General features: G+C 43.1%; 2 protein-coding genes across 4 annotated transcripts in view; both read left to right on the top strand.

Moving 5' to 3' along the window:
• Positions 1-8,418, top strand: part of slc4a1a (solute carrier family 4 member 1a (Diego blood group)) — a 13,326-nt gene extending 4,908 nt beyond the window's left edge. For all 3 annotated transcript variants that reach the window (XM_030793413.1, XM_030793415.1, XM_030793414.1), the window contains 14 exons: positions 174-243; positions 351-393; positions 718-902; positions 1,312-1,516; positions 1,827-2,030; positions 2,781-2,929; positions 3,264-3,458; positions 3,806-4,051; positions 4,286-4,375; positions 4,623-4,789; positions 5,442-5,683; positions 6,056-6,225; positions 6,707-6,880; positions 7,447-8,418. In XM_030793413.1, the coding sequence (XP_030649273.1) occupies positions 174-243; positions 351-393; positions 718-902; positions 1,312-1,516; positions 1,827-2,030; positions 2,781-2,929; positions 3,264-3,458; positions 3,806-4,051; positions 4,286-4,375; positions 4,623-4,789; positions 5,442-5,683; positions 6,056-6,225; positions 6,707-6,880; positions 7,447-7,524 (2,218 nt within the window). In that variant the 3' untranslated portion in view covers positions 7,525-8,418. The remainder of the gene's footprint in view (positions 1-173; positions 244-350; positions 394-717; positions 903-1,311; positions 1,517-1,826; positions 2,031-2,780; positions 2,930-3,263; positions 3,459-3,805; positions 4,052-4,285; positions 4,376-4,622; positions 4,790-5,441; positions 5,684-6,055; positions 6,226-6,706; positions 6,881-7,446) is intronic.
• Positions 8,419-9,309: 891 nt separating this feature from the next.
• On the top strand, positions 9,310-19,304 carry ubtf (upstream binding transcription factor). Its single transcript, XM_030793764.1, has 22 exons — positions 9,310-9,475; positions 10,364-10,470; positions 12,395-12,450; positions 12,662-12,834; positions 13,214-13,297; positions 13,451-13,606; positions 13,901-13,965; positions 14,097-14,223; positions 14,420-14,530; positions 15,010-15,143; positions 15,445-15,586; positions 15,699-15,740; positions 15,851-15,976; positions 16,128-16,283; positions 16,725-16,865; positions 17,013-17,123; positions 17,405-17,499; positions 17,608-17,797; positions 17,931-17,978; positions 18,095-18,163; positions 18,297-18,413; positions 18,818-19,304. The coding sequence occupies exons 3-22, from the start codon at positions 12,414-12,416 to the stop codon at positions 18,923-18,925; spliced, it is 2,232 nt and encodes a 743-aa protein (XP_030649624.1). The 5' UTR covers positions 9,310-9,475; positions 10,364-10,470; positions 12,395-12,413; the 3' UTR covers positions 18,926-19,304.
• Positions 19,305-21,027: the final 1,723 nt, after the last annotated feature.

Consider the following 21,027-nt stretch of genomic DNA (forward strand, 5'->3'; position numbering starts at 1 on the left):
TGGGCCTGGGAATTGAACCGGCAAGCCTCCAGTCATAAGCCTGATTCTCTAACCTTTAGACAACGGCTGCCCTAGGCACAGAATATGATAACGAGGCCTTTTCTCAGATCAGTCAGAAAGCATTTTGTCTGTAATGTCTGTAAACTGCTGTATATCTCTCTCTTACTCTATAGCCAGACTGAAGGAGCCACTACAACCGCCGATGGAGCCATCCAGCTGCAGACCTTTTCTGTTACCAAGCGGGTAACTATAAATCCATCCATTTATGCATATTTGTAATCTACCTATCTGTCTATCTATCTATCTATCTCCCTATGAAAATAATCTTTTGGTCTCTCCAATCCTCTCAGAGAGATGCATCTGACCATTTGGAAGCCTCTATTGTTCTCTCAGGTGGGAGTGTGCTACTGTTATTCTAACAATAACGTATTCCGGCTATTATATTCTTATTATTCATTACATGATTATAGCTTATTATGGCTGTTATCACAACTGTGATTTATTATGACTGCAATCCTGACTGTGACGCGTTACAACTGTGACCTATTACGACTGCGATCACGTCTGTGACCTATCACGACCGTTATTACAACTGTGACTCCTTCTGCTTCTTCTTACTCCTATCTCTCATGTTCGTTTGCTCATGAATTTCGTATTCTTCCTCTCGGTCTTCTTCTTCTTCTTCTTCTTTTCTTTTCTCTTTGCGTCTCGGCGTAGGCGTGGTGGACTTCCTGCAGAAGCCGACGGTGGCGTTTGTTCGTCTGCGGGACTCTGTGGTGATGGAGGGCATGCTGGAGGCTCCAGTGCCCGTTCGCTTTGTCTTCATTCTGGTGGGACCTCTGACGGGGAACCTGACTTACCACGAGAGCGGGCGCGCCATGGCAGCGCTGATGGCTGACTGGGTGAGAGAGAGGAGGAGTGATGAAGGGATACGGGAATAAAGGGATAAAGGAATAGAGAATAGATGGATATATATTGCGTCGACCTACAAAGACTTGCTACGATATGCTCTGTGCATTAAAACACGGTACGAATCTGAAGAAATAAAAGACCAGAGAAAAGGCTGAAAAATCAGATGAAACTGGCTACTGAACTTGTCTGATAATTGACAACTTGTTCTGCAGACATGTTTAAGATTAAAACTGAATGAATGTGAGGTAAGGGTAATTCAAGGAGATAGGTTCAGAGAGCTTACACGTTTCGTTAGCAGTCTGGTGAGACTGAGGAAGATTTTTGTCAAATTTGCATCAGGTTATTTTGTCAAAGTTATTTCATCTCACTGTTTTATCGCCTCTACCCTCACGCACTCAGGTGTTTACTCTGGAGGCATACTTGGCTCAGAACGAGAAAGAGCTGACCAATGCCATGGCTGATTTCATGGACTGCAGCATCTTAATCCCACCCACTGAGATTCAGGACGAGGCTATGCTTAAGCCAATCATTGGCTTCCAAAAGAGGATGTTACGCAATAGGCTCCGCCCCATGGACAGACGCATTGCAATTGGCGGACCCAAAGGTGAGCCAACCGGTAACTACTTCCTGGATGACCCTATGATCCAAATATCAATCCAGGAACACAAGGATCAGAATTTCAATAAAACAAATCATTTACAGCAACAATTAAATACATTTTAAAAATCATAATTTTGGTTACTTTACAGATAAGTGAACTTTTGCATTTTCAAGTGTGTGTTCTGATTTATCTTTTTACTTTTCTTTTTCTTTTTTTTTGTAACTAAATGTTACTTTTAAACCTTGGTATTACATTTACAATATAATTCAACGATTGGTCGTAATTTGTTTGTTTATTTCTTTCTCTTGTTTAGCTGCAGTGGGGACGGGACAGCCGGCCGAGGATCCGCTGGCGCGTACCGGCTACCCCTTCGGCGGTTTGGTTAAAGACATAAAGCGCCGTTATCGCCGTTACCTCAGCGACTACACGGACGGACTCAACATCCAGGTTCTGTCGGCCATCATCTTCATCTATTTCGCCGCTCTTTCTCCCGCCATCACGTTCGGTGGACTGTTAGGTGAGGTTTCTTTCACATAAAGCGTGTGAACAGTAACATACACCTGCGCCAAGCAAAAAATAAAAGGCCTCGTTCTGGAAGGTCATGCGCCAGGACAAGAATGTCCTTATGACGTATTTATAACACTCTATATCACCTTATCAAGTGTTTATAACACTCTACATCACCTTATGAAGTGTTTATAACACTCTACATCACCTTATGAAGTTTTTACAACACTCTACATCACCTTATGACGTGTTTATAACACTCTACATCGCCTTATGAAGTTTTTACAACACTCTACATCACCTTATGAAGTTTTTACAACACTCTACATCACCTTATGATGTGTTTATAACACTCTACATCACCTTATGAAGTGTTTACAACACTCTACATCACTTTATGAAGTTTTTAGAACACTCTACATCACCTTATGAAGTTTTAATAACACTTTACATCACCTTATGAAGTGTTTATAACACTCTACATCACCTTATGAAGTGCTTATAACACTCTATATCACCTTATGAAGTGTTTATAACACTCTACATCACCTTATGAAGTTTCGTGAGGCTCTGTGTCAACTTGTGAAGTTTTCAGTCGGAAGAGAAATCCCTGCTATGACCCCTCCCCACCCCCCAAAAAAAAAAAATTCGCTAAACAGCAGTAATCAGTCATCATTACTTTAGTGATTTGTTTTAAGTGATCGTTTCTGTCTCCACCTTGACCCTTGACCTCTGATCCGACTGGCACATGCGCCCACAGCGGACAAGACGCAGCACATGATGGGCGTGTCTGAGCTGATGATCTCCACCTGTGTTCAGGGCATCATTTTCTGCCTGTTTGCCGCTCAACCCATCCTGGTCATTGGTTTTACTGGACCCCTTCTTGTGTTTGAGGAATCCTTCTTTCAGGTACAGTTTGTATGTGTGTGTGTGTACGTGGCAAAGAATGTTATACCTTGAGATTTTTAGGGATACAACATCTCTTAGGCCAGACTTAAATTGGCTCCCTGTTTGTCAGTTCAACACACGGGGGACCAATGAGATAACCCCGTGGAGGGTGGGGATTCTGGATCCAGCCCCACCCCTTTAAGAAAAAAAAAAAAAGGTTCAAGGTTTGAATCTGACCTACCAATTTTGCGTAAAAGGCGTAGTTTGCCAGTACTTAAAACACTGTACATTTTGGTAGACACAGCGCTGAAAAATACTGACGTGCTAACGAGCTCTCCCTCTCTTTCTCCTGTAGTTCTGTGATGGCAACGGCATTGAGTACATCGTTGGCCGGTGCTGGGTGGGATTGTGGCTAATAGTCATCGTCCTGATCATTATGGCCGTAGAGGGCAGTTTCCTGGTCCGCTTCATCTCGCGCTTCACCCAGGAGATCTTCTCCATCTTGATCTCGCTGATCTTCATCTACGAGACGTTCGCCAAGCTGATGCGGGTAAAGGCGGGGAGGCGATTACGCCCCCCCGTAATAACATCCCACCGACACCACCGATCCCAGTACAGTCTCTCACCACCGATCCCAGCACAGTCTCTCTCACCTCTGGTTAACGGCATGTGCCGTCCGACAATTTTTTTGCGCTTCTTTATGGAACTTCATCGTCGAATTGTCTTTTCTATTCACTTCCGTCCCCTTATCTTCTTATCCTCACCCGCCTAAACGTTCTGACCACACTTCTTCTTATTTTTTATTTCGTCCGTCCGTCCGTCCGGCACCTTTTCTTTCTCTAAGCTCTTTCTCATTTTCTCTCCTCAATCTTCTTCCCCTCGCTCACCTCCTTTCAGATTTTCCAAGCTCACCCTCTGATTCTGAACTACGAGCACTTGAACAAGTCGGCCGACGATCCTTTCCATCTGGTGGAGGAGAAAAAAGTGGCCGAGGATGAACACGGGAATGTAACGGAGCTGACGCATTACCGTGAGCGAGCCTATCCCAACACCGCCCTTCTTTCTATGTGTCTCATGTTTGGCTGCTTCTTCATCGCCTACTTCCTGCGACAGTTCAAGAACGGAGTCTTTCTGCCTGGTCCGGTGAGGAGAAAATACCATATGCGCGCATGTATACACACTCGCGCGCACACACACACACACACACACACACACACACACACACAAACACTCTCTCTCTCTCTCTCTCTCTCTCTCTTTCTCTCGCCCTCTCTCATCTTCATGCACAACAATAAACACAGGCTCTCAACACACACAAAATAAAGGACTATTTTGTGAATATTTGTGGTTCATTTGTGAATTCTCATCTCTCGTCAGATCCGTCGTATGATTGGAGATTTCGGAGTCCCCATCGCGATCTTTATCATGATCGCTATAGACATCAGCATCGAGGACGCCTACACACAGGTAAAGAAGTGCCATATGCTCACTGACTAAAGCTTACTGTGTAATTCTAAAGAAAACAACACACTTACTCACATGACACCCACATGAACGTTAATAAAAGCAGATGGGAAAAAAAACCCCACCGAAACTTTCACACATTTTTACATATTACTGAAATTCTTCCCCCCCTGTTCAAATGTCCCTTGTTTACAACAATATTGGTGATGATCCAAGATAAATGTATTGTATATTCTCTCCTGTGGATCAGAAACTGGTGGTACCCAAAGGGTTAACTGTGTCCAACACCTCAGCCAGAGGCTGGTTCATTAACCCACTGGGCGAGAAGAAGCAATTCCCCATCTGGATGATGTTTGCCTGCGTGGTGCCAGCGCTACTTGTCTTCATCCTCATCTTCCTCGAGTCCCAGATCACCACGTGAGTGTCCCAGATTGGGTGACATTTTGGTGGGTGGATGGGTGGAGGTCTTTTTTTTGTTTTTTTTTTTGTAGAGGGGAGGGGACCAAAGGTAATGTGTGGAATCTGGAATATTGTGTGGAATGTGGAAACGGTCATTTTTATAATGACATAAATATATTCTTATAAATAAGACTTCCCCCTAGAATTACCTGCATTGGTATAAACAGTTTAGAGCTATCCATTGTATTACATATCAAATGTACACTTTTAAATGAACTCTAAATGGCAAGGGTGGACTGTAACTGGATGATAACTGATGGTGAATTCCGATTTGTCAAATGTCCTCTTGGAATCTGGAATTATCCAGTCTCTGGAAGGAGTAGAATTGGACATACAGGAAGCAAAATGTAACAAGAAACTTCAAATTCAACGTTCATTTCTATGAAATTCCACGAGCAAGAGAGGAGTAGTCAAATTAAATCATTTTGTTTATAATATTTTATTTATAATATTATTTATTTCAATATTACTTACTTAGCAAGGTTGCGACTTCAGTTGATTTTGTAACAGTTCATTTATCTGCATTCATTTTTCATGGAAACTGTAGTTTTGGTTGTAGTTGGGCAGTGTCGCTGTTTCAGTACATTGACCTTTGACCTCTGATCTGCAGGCTGATTGTGAGCAAGCCTGAACGTAAGATGGTGAAAGGATCAGGGTTCCACTGGGACCTGTTCCTTCTGGTCACTATGGGAGGAGCGGCCTCCATTTTCGGGGTCCCCTGGCTGAGTGCCGCCACGGTGCGTTCCGTCACCCATGCCAACGCCCTCACGGTCATGACCAAAGGTCCTAAACCAGAGATTGAGAAGGTCATCGAACAAAGGATCAGTGGTATTATGGTAGCTGTCATGGTTGGTAAGTGATGCAGGAGAAAGAAAGATTTCTCCCCTCATGTTCACAGAGAACAGTAACGTTTTTTGTCTAGCTATTACTTTAGTTTAAAAGCTGTTGCCTGTAGCCTTCTTTAAATGGAACTCCAATTGCTGGTAAGTCTAGAGATGAGATACATAACAAATCTCTGCTTGGTTGCATGGAAGTTTCGAATTGTCTGAGAGTACACTGTCTGGAGTCTATCACACAGTAGGGTACTGAAAAAGACCTTTTCCAGCTGATGGCTTGAGACAGCTTGAAAAGGATAGCATCTTTAACTGAAATGATCAGCTAGTGTCTTCAATGACCTGTTCTAGTACTTCTGGGTTGAGTTTAGTATTCCGAATTTTTTTCTAGGCATATCCATCCTCATGGAACCAATCCTGAAGATGATTCCTATGACTGCCCTGTTTGGAATCTTCCTCTACATGGGAATAACGTCTCTGAGTGGAGTTCAGCTATGGGACCGTATGCTCCTCCTGATTACCCCCAAAAAATACCACCCCTCTACCGCCTATGCCACTAGGGTATGGTCCCTATCTCTTTCTATCTTTCTTTGTTACTTTCTTCTCCTCTCTCTTTATTCTTTTAGTTTGTCTTCTTTTTTTTCTCTCTCAAGCACTCCACACTGAAAAGACTTTCATTTTTACCACAGTTAGCATGACTTCGCTCTATTATTCTTTCCTCTAACCACATAAGTTTTCTTTCTTTCTTTCTTTGTCCTTCAATTTCTTACATTTTTATGAATGGGTGTATTGCTTGACAAAAATGCATCTTGTGTCTTAAAAAATCCCACGGCTGGCTTCTAGCATTGGAGGAGCCGCGTCCCTTCCGCTTCCACCTCACTAAACTGGGGGGGCTGCGGGGTGGGTGCTACTACCTTTACGTATAACCGCGCACCCTGAATTGTGATGGAAAATAAAAAGGGGGAAATGAAAGGGGGGACCAAATCATAGGATCGAACAGCTAAATATTTTCTACTTCTTTCCGCGTGAACCGTCATCCCAGGTGCCGACGATGCGGATGCACCTGTTCACCTTGATACAGGTCGTGTGTCTGGGGCTTCTGTGGGGGGTGAAGTCCAGCCCCGCCTCCCTCGCCCTCCCCTTCGTCCTCATCCTCACTGTCCCCCTTCGCATGGGGATGACCGGACGCCTCTTCACCGTCATGGAGATGAAATGCGTGAGTCTTCCCAGGCCTTTTCTTTTTCCTTTACGACGTATTCAAGCAAAGTGTTCACACATTCACGCGCGTGGATGATTTGACTTTGCAAACTTAACATGACTTAAAGCCAACATATCTGTTTGACCGAAATATATGTGTGGTTATATACGTGAGTATTCACCACATTTTACAGGTACACCTTCTGCAACATTTTGAATTCATTGTGCTTAGCTGTTCAAATAAAACAGATCTACCCACTACACAGTGCTATGAAAAATCTAGTTCAGTGGCATCTCAACTCTAAACGCCTTTTGCACAATCAACACGTAAGCCATCATCCATATAATATTTTAATAGAGCACAACAGAGCAGCCAGAAAGTACTACTACACTCTGTTTAAACTAATCATTTCATCAAAGAGCTGATGGCTAAGGAATTAGCACTGAAATAAATAAATAATGGCTTACTTTGAAACTGGACCAGTATTGCAAAGCTCAGGTATTTCATCTGATATTTATACATATATATATATATATTGTGTGTGTGTGTGTGTGTGTGTGTGTTTGCATCATATCTCATTGCAGCTTGATGCAGATGATGCAAAAGTGACATTCGAGGAGGAGCCAGGAACAGATGTGTACGACGAGACGCCGCTTCCATAGATACCTGAAAATGACCTTTCACCTTTCAGAAACTCTCGGAATGAGAAGCTATGCTTTATTGCCAATCTGTGCCAATCTACAATTATTAACTGATCATACAATAAAAAAACCACAAGCAGTCTATTTTTTTTTTTTTTACAGTTTTGTACATTCAAGTATTTTGTAATCGTATGTCGTGCCTCGCAAACTCTCTCAGGTATAATTTTAACCCCATAGTATTGTTGTTGTTGTTGTTGTTTTTTACTGTCCGGCCTCTGCTATTGTTATGCTTCAATCAGTCTTTCATATTCCATAGGTATTTCTTAACTATACAATGAATCAAATACTTGTGCCTTCAAGTGACATTTTATCAGCCAACTGTTGCGGGAACATTACAGTACTTTGCCCTTTCTTTTCATGTCTTCTCATTTATTATGGGTCTTTAGTTACTTTACTTTAGTTATCTTTAAATGTGTGCACGTGGCGTTCATTTTGTCTTTTTTGATGGATACATGTGCTTTCGTTCTGTGTTATTTTGACCTGGATGCTATAGCCATAATCCATAGCTATGAGAAAGTGTGTGACTCAGATTTAAGCCAGAAAGGAACAGCAATGTTTGAGTTGTATGCAAACTGATTTATAAGCTTATATCATTATCAGTGTATGATGTGACTGCTATTGAAAGTGACAATTAATCTTTGTCTGAATGAAGTTCTTGCTACGACAGTCAATTTCAAGGAAAGATCCATATCCATAAATACAGAGGACCATGAGTTGTTTTACGACTAGAATCATGTTTTTGACAAGTCTGTAACTTATCATTATAATTGACTGGATTGGGATGAATGTACATTTGCTTTGTTTGTAATATCACTGTGTGCGATCATGTTTAAATTGTGAACATCATCTATCTTAAATCATTAAAATTATTTAAGTACCCAGTGCAAGCAATTCTTGGTCAAGAGACCTTTACTACAAGATGTAGGGACCGTAAGTATTTTTCAGTATTTAAACAGAATAATCGGTAATTTCACAAATTGACAGTTTTAAGGAATGCAGATGCACTCTCACTCAAATGAACAAGTCAATTCCAAAAAAAAAGTCCCCAAGTTTTCTTAGATGTTTTCCGTAGGTACTTCTTTCGTCAAGAGCTGTGACAGCCTATGTAGCAGACTACTGCTGGAGTCACTCTACCGATGCTCTAACGAAGCAGGGTGCTCATTGGAAAATCATTTGTTTTCACCGATTCAGTGCGCCTTGATTGGACAGCGTAGGTAACGCCCACAAACAGACAAGGTGGAGTTGAAAGATATTACATGACGAATAAAGATGAAGCTGTCACATAGACTTTGTCAAAAGACCGAAATAGTGACAAAACTATATCCATGGATTATAATTGCTGGAATGTTATCAGTCCTTGTTTCGCTTGCTTTCGGATATCTGTCAACACAGCGGGTGCACATAATTTCAAGATGTTATTTTTTTCACTTTCACATTTAAAAAAAGATTCACACTGGAACTCAGAATTAACTTTGTTTTATCATCGTTCATTTTATTAACATTGTTTAGATGGAGACACGTTTTTAAGTCAGTTATTAAAGTCGGCAAGCACAGAACGTAACAGTACAGTAAATTCATCAACATTCAGCTTATTAAACTGCTGGTGCATCGTTAGCTTGAAACAGCGGCTCTGAGAGAAATCCAAATGGGGCAAATCGCAGCGACAGTGCGTGATGCGAGCGGCAGCGGGGGAGAGATCGAAAATGCGGATGTCTCTTTGGAAAGAGAAATGGTCGGATCGAGAGAGCTGCGCGCTCACTGGAAGGAGAGAGCGAGAGAGAGATGGAGGCGGGGGAAGTTTCACCCATCTCTGCGGGGACTGGAGCTCCCGTGCCCTGGACTGGCGGCGCAGTGCTGGCTAACATTCAACCCTCCCCTTGTTCCACAAGCAGTTCCACACACGCAGCGACAGGTAGGTTACACCACCGCCTCCTGCTTTCAGTTAATCAACCGTTTGATAACAAACCTTGAAAAAAACCTGGCGACGCTTGACCAAAAAACGATGCCTGTTGTTTACGTCTAGTTTGTTTTATTTTTATTTGGGGGTAAATTTTAAAAAATGCATCGCTTAACCCACACTGACTGAGGCAGAATACAGTACATTCTGAGATCGCTTTTCCAGAAATTCTCCATCTGTTAAGTCGAAAAAATATTAAGCTATCAATAGAGATCTGAATTAGAATTTTTCAGTAGGTTTTCATTGCAGTGCCTTACCAATTGTTCTGAAATCATACTGAGAACGTTGTGGTTGCGAATGAAAGTCCATATGGTTGTCTACATTTCCGCGCCGTCCATGAGGTTGTTGGAGGAAGAACCAGCCGCCTCTGGTTAGCCATCAGGGAGCTCGGTATAATATCTCACCGTGTGGGTTAGTCCTCTCTGGCGTCCGACTAAGAACCGTCAGAGTCAAGTTCGAGAACACACGCCTTTCAGCTGATTAGTTACCAGTGGTTCAGGGACAAACCTGGTAAGTTTCGAACAACGGCTCACGCTTTTTTGAGCTCGTTTTTCTCGTTTAGTGTAGGCTGCTGCCAACTAACAACCACACTCGGTTGAATCAGCCCCGCACCACGCACGGCTGTAGCATGGCGGCTCTAGAACAGTCGTCACGCCAGTGCACTGTTCTCTGTCTCGGATATTAGATTTTTTCCTTTACTGAGGCGAAAACTTGCAACTCTCGAGTCGGCGAGCGTTAAATTTTACGCAGTTTTCCGTGTTAGAGATCGTTCTAACAGCACGGGTGTTTATTTGTAGCAGTTCACGAATTAATTTAAAATTTTCTTTCTTCTTTCTGTACAAGCTTTTGAAGACCCAACTACCAATCCGCCGCCATACGGCTACAACACCTCTTTTCACCCCGTATTCCTCGTCATCTGAAAGTCGAGGCTAAACGGACGAGTTTTAACGGTGAGTCCAACGTCTTTTAACCATTAATATAGTCTATCTGCTTCATTTACATACATGTATATATGTAGATATATCAACTATTTATTGTTTTGCTGTTTTTGTAAGTTTGCGGGTCCAGTCGCCCTTGGTGTAGAGTCGGAGCTAGTTTTATCCAGCTTGCTATAGGTCAGTGCTTAGGTCGCTGCACTAAGCTGTTCTTAGTGTTTTCTGATATCCTACTACAGTTCATGAACAAATTTTGCTGTTCTATGTTAGTATTAAATAATTGAAACAAATTGCTGATTATGAACGACCCAGCCATGGTTTCTGAGGGTTTCCATCATGAGTCTCCACGCTTCGATAACGTGGTATCCAATTTAAAGCGGGTAAAGCGGCTATGGCAGCAAAGTTAGCGTGTTTTTGTGAGGTTAATCACGCAGAAAGCACATTTTAATGTTATCTTTATGGTGTATTTTGTAGCAACGTTTACACGGAAACGTTTTCACATTTTGCAGTTGTAACGTAAGTCGATCTCTGCGGAAAAAGACAACTACAACATTACCAAAATGTTAAGATTTTTCGATTTTTTGCATGCCTCCGTAAGCAGCAAATTTAAACAAGTTTTCTTTTGGCTAAAATGGCTGTTAAACTAGACTAAACACTGACCACCGGCGTTTCCCCTTAATCTTTGCTTTTCGACGTGAAACATTTCATACAAAGGCTCTTGTTAAATACCAGTCAGGCTGGATAAGAGCTGAGGCTAGGGGAGAACGTCGCCATTAAACATTCACCTACGGAAACGCCTCGCTCTGGAAATGTCCTTGCCATTTTAAATCAACCCGTACATGCATGCAAAACAACATTGAGATGTTCCAGTTCTTATTAAATTGCCACAACCGCGGCCATTTCATCGGAGTGAAAGGATTTTTCTTTCGCTCCATGAAATTGTCGTTCAATTATTCGGGGGCGATAGAAGACCTCCATGGCGGAAGCTAGATCCGCGCCCCATTTGGTTGTGAGGCTGAGTCGAGTGGTGCACTCTGTAGTCATGTTCCCTGGCCACCTTTTCCCCCTTCGACGGAGACCGAAAGCAGATCCCCGTCCGTGGTCAGCTGGTTGCCTACAGCAGCTTGTCGTCCAAATGCTCGCTTCCTCCTTCCGTGGTACCTCCCAGTATCCATTCCTCCCGAAAATATCCTCCATTCGAAGCGACAACCTACAGATAGGCGAAATGGTCGCCACGAATGCGCATAGAACAGTTAGGAACGTTTAAAACCTTTGCCAGCTCTACACCAGTTGACAAAAAATGGAGATTAGATGGATCGCCGCCCATGGACGCTGCTGACTGCAGAGTTATTTGAGATTTGAAACCGTCACAAGCAATGGGCTATGTCTCACGATGTAGCGTAAACGGTTTAGGGGCGGTGTAATGAACATCAACTATAATATGTCGGCCCGGATTTTAATTCCACACTTTGCGTCCAGAGGAATTGTCACAATCGCAGATTACTCGCATCGTTTGAATTTATGTCGTCGACAAACCTGGATTGTCATAAATCAGTTTAGATATTTTCTCCTAATGACGTTACACATCACGTAATGTTTAATCTGCCCCTGTTTACGATGATAAAATGGTCATTTAGCGTTCTTTTATAAGTAACGTAATTTAAATCAGTCGAATTAGCCAATTGATTTCTTTTTTTCTTTTTTTTCAGTTTCACCAGTATTCGTAGGGCTCAAATAAACTAAAGAGTTATCTCTCGGTGTTTTTCTTTGTCCAGTGCTTTAGAGTCCCTTGATTTTAGGCAACCCTAAAAAAAAAAAAAAAAATAGGATATGAATTGTTACAGTCTGAACAAATAAAGAAGGCTGAAGAGGGTGCTTTTTAGTACTCCACAACCCGTGCATAACAAGAGATTAATTAGTTATTCACTCATATCCTCAGGCAAAATCGTGTGAAAATAATGAATGGAGAAATGGAGTCCTCCACTAAAGACCAAGGTAAGAAAATATGTTTTAAATGTGTTATTGAATTTGTATTATGTGTTATGTATTATGTAAATATATGTATTCAAGATATGTCACATAACCCAGAGGAAAGTGCATTTATAAAGATCATCCCCTTGTCTAATTTTGTATCATGTTAGTGTGTGTGTGTGTGTGTTCACTCCTGTAAGTTCACATATAAACTTGATTGTTTGTGCTGATGTAGTCTGGGCTCAGGACGACTTGCTGAAACTGCTGGATGCCATGAAGGGGAATCTTCCGGAAAAGGACCACGCCAAGTACAAGACCTCAGAGTCTCATCTGAACTGGGAGAAAGTGGCTTTCAATGACTACTCAGCGGAGATGTGCAAGCAGAAATGGCAGGAGGTTTCACGAGAGGTGCCTTGTGTTGTTGTTGTTGTTTGTTATTTGTTTTGTTTTTTGTTTTTTTTTCCCCACAGAATGATTCCTGTGTTTTCTGAATTGATGCGTAGGGTGTTCTGTTTGTCTGCTCTGACTAGAGACTGAGAAATATTCTGCTGGAACAGTCACTATCCATGATATGTGTCACACTTTGATTCAAGGAAATAGGAAAATATGTTAAAGAGTTAAATAAATAATTGTTGGACCGTTTTGATCTGTATGTGCTATCAAATACCGTCACATGTAAATGAAGGTTTGATTCTTGTTTCAGGGTCCCTTTTCGTTCAGTATTTTGACTGTCTCTGATGCCACTGTAGAATGATGAAGTCATTCTCTGTTGTCTTCTCCTGTTTAGATCCGTAAATTTCGCACGCTAACCGAACTGATCATCGATGCACAAGACTACATAAAGAATCCTTACAAAGGGAAGAAACTGAAGGTAGGCTGACATATAAACTAAACTTATGATGCAACGATGCCTCAGTTTTTCCTTCAAACTGAGTTCAGCAAACACAGGTTCGCCTGGTTTTCCACACTGGATCTTCTTGCACTCCATATTCATAAAAAAAAACCTATTCCTTTGTGTTTTCAGAAACATCCGGATTTCCCCAAAAAGCCCCTGACGCCATATTTCCGTTTTTTCATGGAAAAGAGGGCAAAGTACGCTAAACTTCACCCAGAAATGAGCAACCTGGACCTCACCAAGATCCTCTCCAAAAAGTACAAGGAGCTCCCAGAGCGAAAGAAGGTGAGCGTGTGAACAGAAGTGCACAGCCGCTGAGATTACACCTGAAAAGTCTACGACACTTTGTTTTTTTTTTGTTTTTTTTACGCTCCGCTTTTGTTTCTGTGTGTATGGTAGTTCTCACCTATGTTAACACTGGCAGAAATACACATTGTCACAGAGGGAAGTACCCTACAACAGCTGAAAGCATTGATATTTTCCTGTCGCGCGTGAAATAAAACAGCGTTCCGAGTGAAACGAGATTGAACCTATCGTTTCTTTATACCTTGTATTGATCGAAATTTTCTTTGTCGACAGGCAAAATACGTGCAGGACTTTCAGAGAGACAAAGGGACTTTTGAAGTCAACATGATGAAGTTCAAGTAAGAGCATTTTACAAAGTTATTTAAGCGCGAGACTTCACGTGTTGCCCGTTCGATTGAAGACGGGCGATCTCGTCTTGGTGCGGTTTGTGTCGAGGCCTGAATTGTTGTGGTGCTTCCTGTGTTGTCAGGGAGGACCATCCAGACCTGGTCGAGAATATGAGTAAGAAGGGATCCAACATACCAGAGAAACCCAAAACTCCCCAGCAGCTGTGGTACAACCACGAAAAGAAAGCCTTTCTCAAAACACACCCCGACGTAAGAGCCCACCGTGTTCTTCACACACACACACACACACACACACACGCGCGCGCGCGCTTTCTAATGGGTTTCCACAGTAAACAAACAACCTCTAGTGCCACCAGACATCTCAAACACATACACACTCTCAATACTGCGTTTGAATGTCAACCAAAGCATGCGAAACTTAACCCTTAAATCCTTGCCGTTCCAGGCGACGACCAAAGACATCAAAGACAGCCTGGGCAAGCAATGGACGCAGCTCTCCGACAAGAAGAGGATGAAGTGGATCCAGAAGTCACTGGAACAACACAAACAGTACGAGGTAACGGTTTCTATAGGTTTTTGCCCTCCGCCACTTCACTGAGACAGTCGCTCATCAGCATAACTGGCAAAACTGAGCTTACTTAGAAGTCTTCCGACCGGCATTTGTTTTTGGCTAGATTTCATATTTCAGGACCTGCCGGTATGGTTTTGCGTCCCGGATACGTCGACAGGAGGAAAACAGTTAATATTCAGAAAAACGATACTTAGGAGAACTTTTGTGGCCCCCAAAGTTCTTTATGGGTACCGTTGAAGATCTTATAGATGAGAACAAACAGGTTTTTTTGTTGAACAAGGAGAGCTGGTCAAAAGTGTTCTTTTTAAATCAGCAATGTAATTGCACAGTTGACTGAGAATAGCTGTCATGAATCGCGCTGCTACTCCACTGATGAGTTTTACTCTCGTGGAAGAACACACCCCCCCCCCCCCCCCAGGATTTGTTGTTGAATGAATTGTCGTATTTTCTAACTGGTTGCCTAGGAGATCATGCGGGAGTTCATCCAGCAGCACCCAGAGTTAAAGCTGACTGAAACAGACATCGTCAAATCCACCCTGACCAAAGCAGAGCGCCAGCTCAAAGACAAGTTTGACGGCCGGCCAGACAAACCACCATCGTGAGTACAGGGTTCTCCAGCCTCCACTTCACCCAGAGTAACTGTTTGTGTGTGTGTGTGTGTGTGTGTGTGTTTTTAGATGCCCAACATTTTTTTTTTGTTACTAAATCAGTTCTAATCCAATCTACTTGGGAATGAATGTAAGTGATTCTAATTGTCATGGTCAGAATCAGTGTGTCTGCTGTGTATCTGAACACTTCATTCAAATTGCCTTTTCTCCCTCTCAAAGTTGTTTCTGTGGTTCAATAGTAATTTAACTTTGTTGTCTCTTTCTCTCTTTCTCTTTGTCTGCATGGTACAGGAATGGTTACTCCATGTTCTGTGCAGAGCTAATGTCCAATATGAAAGATGTTCCCAGTACAGAGCGCATGGTCATGTGTAGCAAAGAGTGGAAACTCCTCAAACAGAGCGAAAAAGACGGCTACCAAAGACGCTGCGAAGAGGTCAGAACATGCGCACACTCACACACACACACACACACACCCATACAACTTTGAGTTTTTCAACTCTAACTCATTCTCCCCATAACCATTTTCCATTTTTCCCCCCTTTCAGAAAAAGAAAGAGTTCGAGGTTGAAATGAACCGTTACCTGGGCGTAAGTTCTTATCCAAACCACTTCTTAAAACATTTTTATCCAGTATGTTTACTCAGGGGATTTGTGTGTGTGTGTGTGTGTGTGTAACACACTCTCTCTTCGTGTCACAGAGTATCTCTGTGGAGGAGCAGCAGCGAATTCTGGCTGAGGACAAGATGGCGGGCTTTAAAAAGATGAGCGGAGGCATCTTTTTAGAGTCGGAGGGCGGCTCCAAAAAGAAGAGCTCGAAATCAAAGGTCAGTGCAGCTGTCAATCAAACAGGCGTCACCACAGAAAACACAGACCCACGACACACAATGGAGACAGTTCCCTTCTTGTCAACTTACTTTCTATTTCTCTTTTTCCTTCTCCACCCACACACACACACACACACACACACACACACAGAGCAGCGCGGAGAAGTCGAAACCACCCATCTCGGCCATGTTCATCTTCTTGAAAGAGAAACGGCCAAAGTTGCAGCAGGAGAGGCCTGAGCTCTCCGACAGCGAGCTGACCCGACAGCTGGCCCGCATGTGGCAGGAGCTCCCCGAGAAGAAGAAGGTGTGTGTGTGTGTGTGTGTGTGTGTGTGTGTATGTGTGTGTGAGTGAGACACTGCCCGACACACTTCACCATGGTCCTTGTCTTACTCCTACTCTTCATTCCCAAACGGTCCACGATTAACGGTTACGCACTCAAGGGTTAGAACGAACACGCTGAAGTGAAGCAGGCATTTTTGAGTGGTGAAGTCAAAACGCACTGAAATGTTCAATCATTTTGACTCATACACTCTCACAAGCTGTTTTATGACTAGTAGGTACATACATATATTTTTCGCTCTTTTGGGCATTTGTACTCACAGTCATCCGTCCTCATGATCTCATGTTCACACACACACACACACGCGCACAACTTGGCGTATGGTCCATTCATAAGTGACTGACAGCTTTGCAATCCTATAGGTGAAGTATAGGAACTTGACTGACAGCTTTGCAATCCTATAGGTGAAGTACAGGAACTTGGAGGCCGTGCTGAAGGAGGAGGCTGCAATGCAGCAGGAGAAGAGCAAACTGCCAGAAAGACCCAAAACAGCTCAGGAAATCTGGCAACAGAGCGTCATAGGAGACTATCTGGTCAAGTTTAAGGTACGACGTCCGACACGCACACGGGAAAAAGACGCAAGCTCATTCAGAGCAATACTTAATAACACATCCATATTTTCCTCACATTTCTGCTGACAGCTAAAATAAGGCTCATCTATCTCTCTCTCTCTCTCTCTTTCTCTTTGTCAGAATGATAGACAGAAGGCTCAGAAAGCGATGGAGGCCACGTGGAACACAATGGAGAAGAAGGAGAAGATAGTCTGGATTAAGAAAGCGGCGGAGGACCAGAAGAGATACGATGTGAGTTCTCACACTCATCTCCCTGGGGTTGGCTCTAAGCCTGCACCTTCCAAACGAAGGGACACAGAAGCATAGGAAGGGGAATGGGAAGGGCATCCAAAGGATCTGTTTTTCTGAGGACCACCCTGGTCCTTAACTTTCGTTATTGTCACCTTAAGTACCAACCAGTGCCAGCTCACAGTCCTGTTTGTCTATTTGGCTTTTTTTTTTTGGTCTAATATGCTTTCTCTCTCGCCACCAATCCCCCCAACCCCCCCCCCCCCCCCCCCCCCCCCCTTCAGAGAGATCTGAGTGAGATGCGTTCCCCCGTGACCATCGCCGCAGTCACCACGGGCAAAAAGGTCAAATTCGACGGTGAACCCAAGAAGCCCCCGTCGTGAGTGTCCTTTTCCATATATCACAACATCAGCAGAGACGTCACCTCTTTTTACATCCCCCGCCCCCAAGCCCCTCCCTCCTGACCCTCCTCCCTCTCGTCCTGCAGGAACGGCTATCAGAAGTTCTCGCAGGAGATGCTGTCCAACGGCGAGCTCAACCACCTCCCTATGAAGGAGCGCATGGCGGAGATCGGCGGGCGCTGGCAGCGCCTCCCGCAGAAGGAGAAGGACCGATACAAGATGATTGCCGAGGAGAAGCAGAAACAATACAAAGTCCAGCTGGAGCAGTGGCTCGCGGTACGACTTCATTTCCTTTCTAACGTTCAAAAGTAGCCACACATTAACACGTGTGCGTACGTATAGTTCGATGTTTGTCAGATATGCGTGTTTGTACGTGGTTCACTGATTTGGACATTTCCGGAACTTGCAGAGCTTGACGTCACAGGAGAGGGCGACCTATAAAGAATACAACACAAACGTAAGTCAGTCCTTCACTGGCGTTTAGTATTTTAATATAACTTCCTTAATCGGAATAAGCCTGTGTAAAAAGGACACAAATAACATCAGGAATGCTCCCCCCCCCCCCCCTTTTAGAAAAGAAAGAATGTGGCGAAACCGGGAGGCCCCAACGCGAAGATGAAAGCCAAAGCCGCAAAGAAATCGGTGAGCGTCTACGAATGCGTCATAATCGAAACACGATCTTAACACTTACCAGCAATATAGTGACTGTTCATGTCAGCACGCATAGCTATAATGGGGAGCATCCGTTTGTAACTGGACAACCCTTAACCTGTAGGAATCGGAGGATGAAGCTGATGATGACGACGAAGATGATGAAGAGGAGAAGGAGTCTGAGGATGAGTCATCCAGCGCAGACGACAGTGAGGAGGAAGAGGATGATGACGACGATGACGTGAGTTTAAATGGCGTGATCGCCGCTACTCAGTCTGCCTCACAGCCAAAACCTACTGGCAACGTTTTCTGAATACTTTCAGTTAGATGAAGGGGGAATTAAAAAAAAGAGAAAGAAATTTGCGCCTAAACTGGGGTGTGGTTTTGGCTCGTTTGGTTTTGGCATGATTATTGTGGCCGTTGGCTATTAAAGAAACCACCCCAATCTTATGATGTGAAGAACCTCCTGCTGTTTCTTAGGTGTATTTCAGCATATGGACTTAAATACTGTTTAAACCCATTCAGTCCTGACACAGTAGTAAATATGTTGTAGTGCTTACTTTCAAATAATGGTTTATTGTTGGTAACTGTCATTCTTTCACGTGAATGTTTTTTTTATCGGCCCTGTCTTTTTTTCCCCCCCAGAATGAGGAGGATGACGAGGAAGAGGAGGCGGAGGACAAGGAGAACAAATCGGAGAGCAGCAGCAGCGGTTCGAGTTCAGAGGACTCGTCCGACTCGGACACAGACTGAGCCAGAACGCGGGCCCGTAAAAGGAACCCGCCCTCCCCCCCCCGGCCACGCCCAGTAAACTGCGAGCAGTGCTGAACTGAGCCATGAGTCAGGCGTTCCCAGGCAACGTGGGCCCGCCTCGCACTCCTCCAACCAGCAGAGGGAGCCGTCCCCACTGCACCCACCACGTCCACTCATCATCCGTCTCTTTCTCCCTCCCTCTTTTTCTCCCTTTTTTTTTTTTCGCCCACCCATCCTCGTCTTTTTGCCGCCGCAGATTCACGCTTGTGGCTAATCGAGCTTTGTATGTTTGAAAGAAAGGAGAGAAAGATTACAGTGTGGAGGGTGTCGACCTTCTGACCCCCCCCCCCCCTTAAAACCTATCACTCAAAACACTACACTGTTCCTCGACAGTTTCCAAACTTCATCACTTCTTTACGACGGGATGTTTCACCTCAGTGTAACCTTGTAGTTTCATTTACATACAGGTCCCGGTTGATTGCTGTGATTGATAGGTTGAATTGGTCTTGGCACCACCTTTTTTTTTTTTTTGCCCCACCTCTCCCCTGTCATTGGATAAGAGAGATGGAGTCAACAGCCAAAGAACCTGTTATGAATGAATTTTTTTTTTTTTTTATCCCATTTTTTGGTGGGGGAGTCGTAGTTATTGCACTCTGAAGAATGTTTGCTCTGTCTTTCAGTTTCTCTCTTCTCTTATCACTATCACCATAGCTTGCTCTGAATATCCTTTTTTGCTCTCCTTTTTTCATTGCAAATGTGGTATTTGTTTTTTGTTTTTTTTCTTCTTTAATTCTTTTGGTTCGTAATAATGTGGTATCTACAGGAACAATGAAGCCATTTTCTGAATGTGGTCCTGTGGAAACATGCAGGACACACACAGACACACACACACACCCACCCACTGTGTGTGTCTTTATGTGCGGTTATGTGTGTGTTTGTGCTTATTAAAAAAACAAACAAAAACTATTACCTGAGGATGGCACAGAGGTCAAAGTGGAGGTGACAGTGGAGTAAATTTTCTTTTTCTTGGCCAACATAGGAATGTTAACAAACCACATTGAGTCTCACCGGAGACTTTGTGATGAGGTTCATGACAATTCGTTTTATTTTGTTGATGTTATGTGTTAAATTATTACTCCATTGGTAATAGATTTATTAGAGAACGAGGAATGTTTAGGGGTCTTTGTAATTATTTTGATAAATGGGGAAAAAATGTCACACACAAAAAAAAAAAAAAAAAGATTGTTTTGGCCCAGTTGTGAATATGTCAGAAACAAGTCTTTGTTTTTGTTTTGCGCTGTTAATTCAAAGTCACATATAAGGAAAAAATGGTGTTAATTTCTTTCTTCCAACCACTATTTTTATGTCGTACATATAACCTTTCTTGATTCTGCGTTGCAGGATTATCATTTTAGATGTTGAATCTGTTTTAAATATCAGATAATGACTATTTTTCCCCCCCCTAAAATGCTGTGCACTTATGAATGGAATCCCAGACTACCACCTACACCTACCCTCCTTTTAAGCCCCGCCCCATTTTTTTCAACCAATGACGTCGAGGTCCTGCAAACACCAGCTAATGGAATGTAGCTATTTTTTTTTTTTTTCCTAATTGAAAAAAGGACAACTTAGTTGTTTATGGGAGTAGTAGGGAGTAACTTTGTTTATTTTCTCTCTTTAAACTCTTAAATAACCAACAAAGAGATTTAAAAATTTTGGAGGCCCTCCAGACATTCAGATGCTTTCAGTCAGTTTTTGTCTGGCAATATTTTTTCCCTCTCGACCTAATACAAACTCAGTCACATACACAGATATAAATTTGCCTCCATAAAAAAATCCCCCTGAAAATATAGTTTAAAATCAACATGGGACGCCAGGTTAACCAGCAAAATAATACTTTTCGGTTTTGGCCGAGCTGGTACTGCATGTCTAGGGTAACTTGTGACCGTCGGTGAAGGATATAGTTCTGAGATCTGTTGGGATCCTCTCCTCCCCCTGTTGGGTTTAATGACAGAATTTAAGATGAGGGGATGGAGGTTTGGTTTCATGCTGTTATGGGGTATTTGTACATATTGCTTCTTTTGTATTGAGTGAATATAGTT

This window comes from Chanos chanos, chromosome 16 (genome assembly GCF_902362185.1).
Source record: "Chanos chanos chromosome 16, fChaCha1.1, whole genome shotgun sequence".
NCBI classification, from domain to species: domain Eukaryota; kingdom Metazoa; phylum Chordata; class Actinopteri; order Gonorynchiformes; family Chanidae; genus Chanos; species Chanos chanos.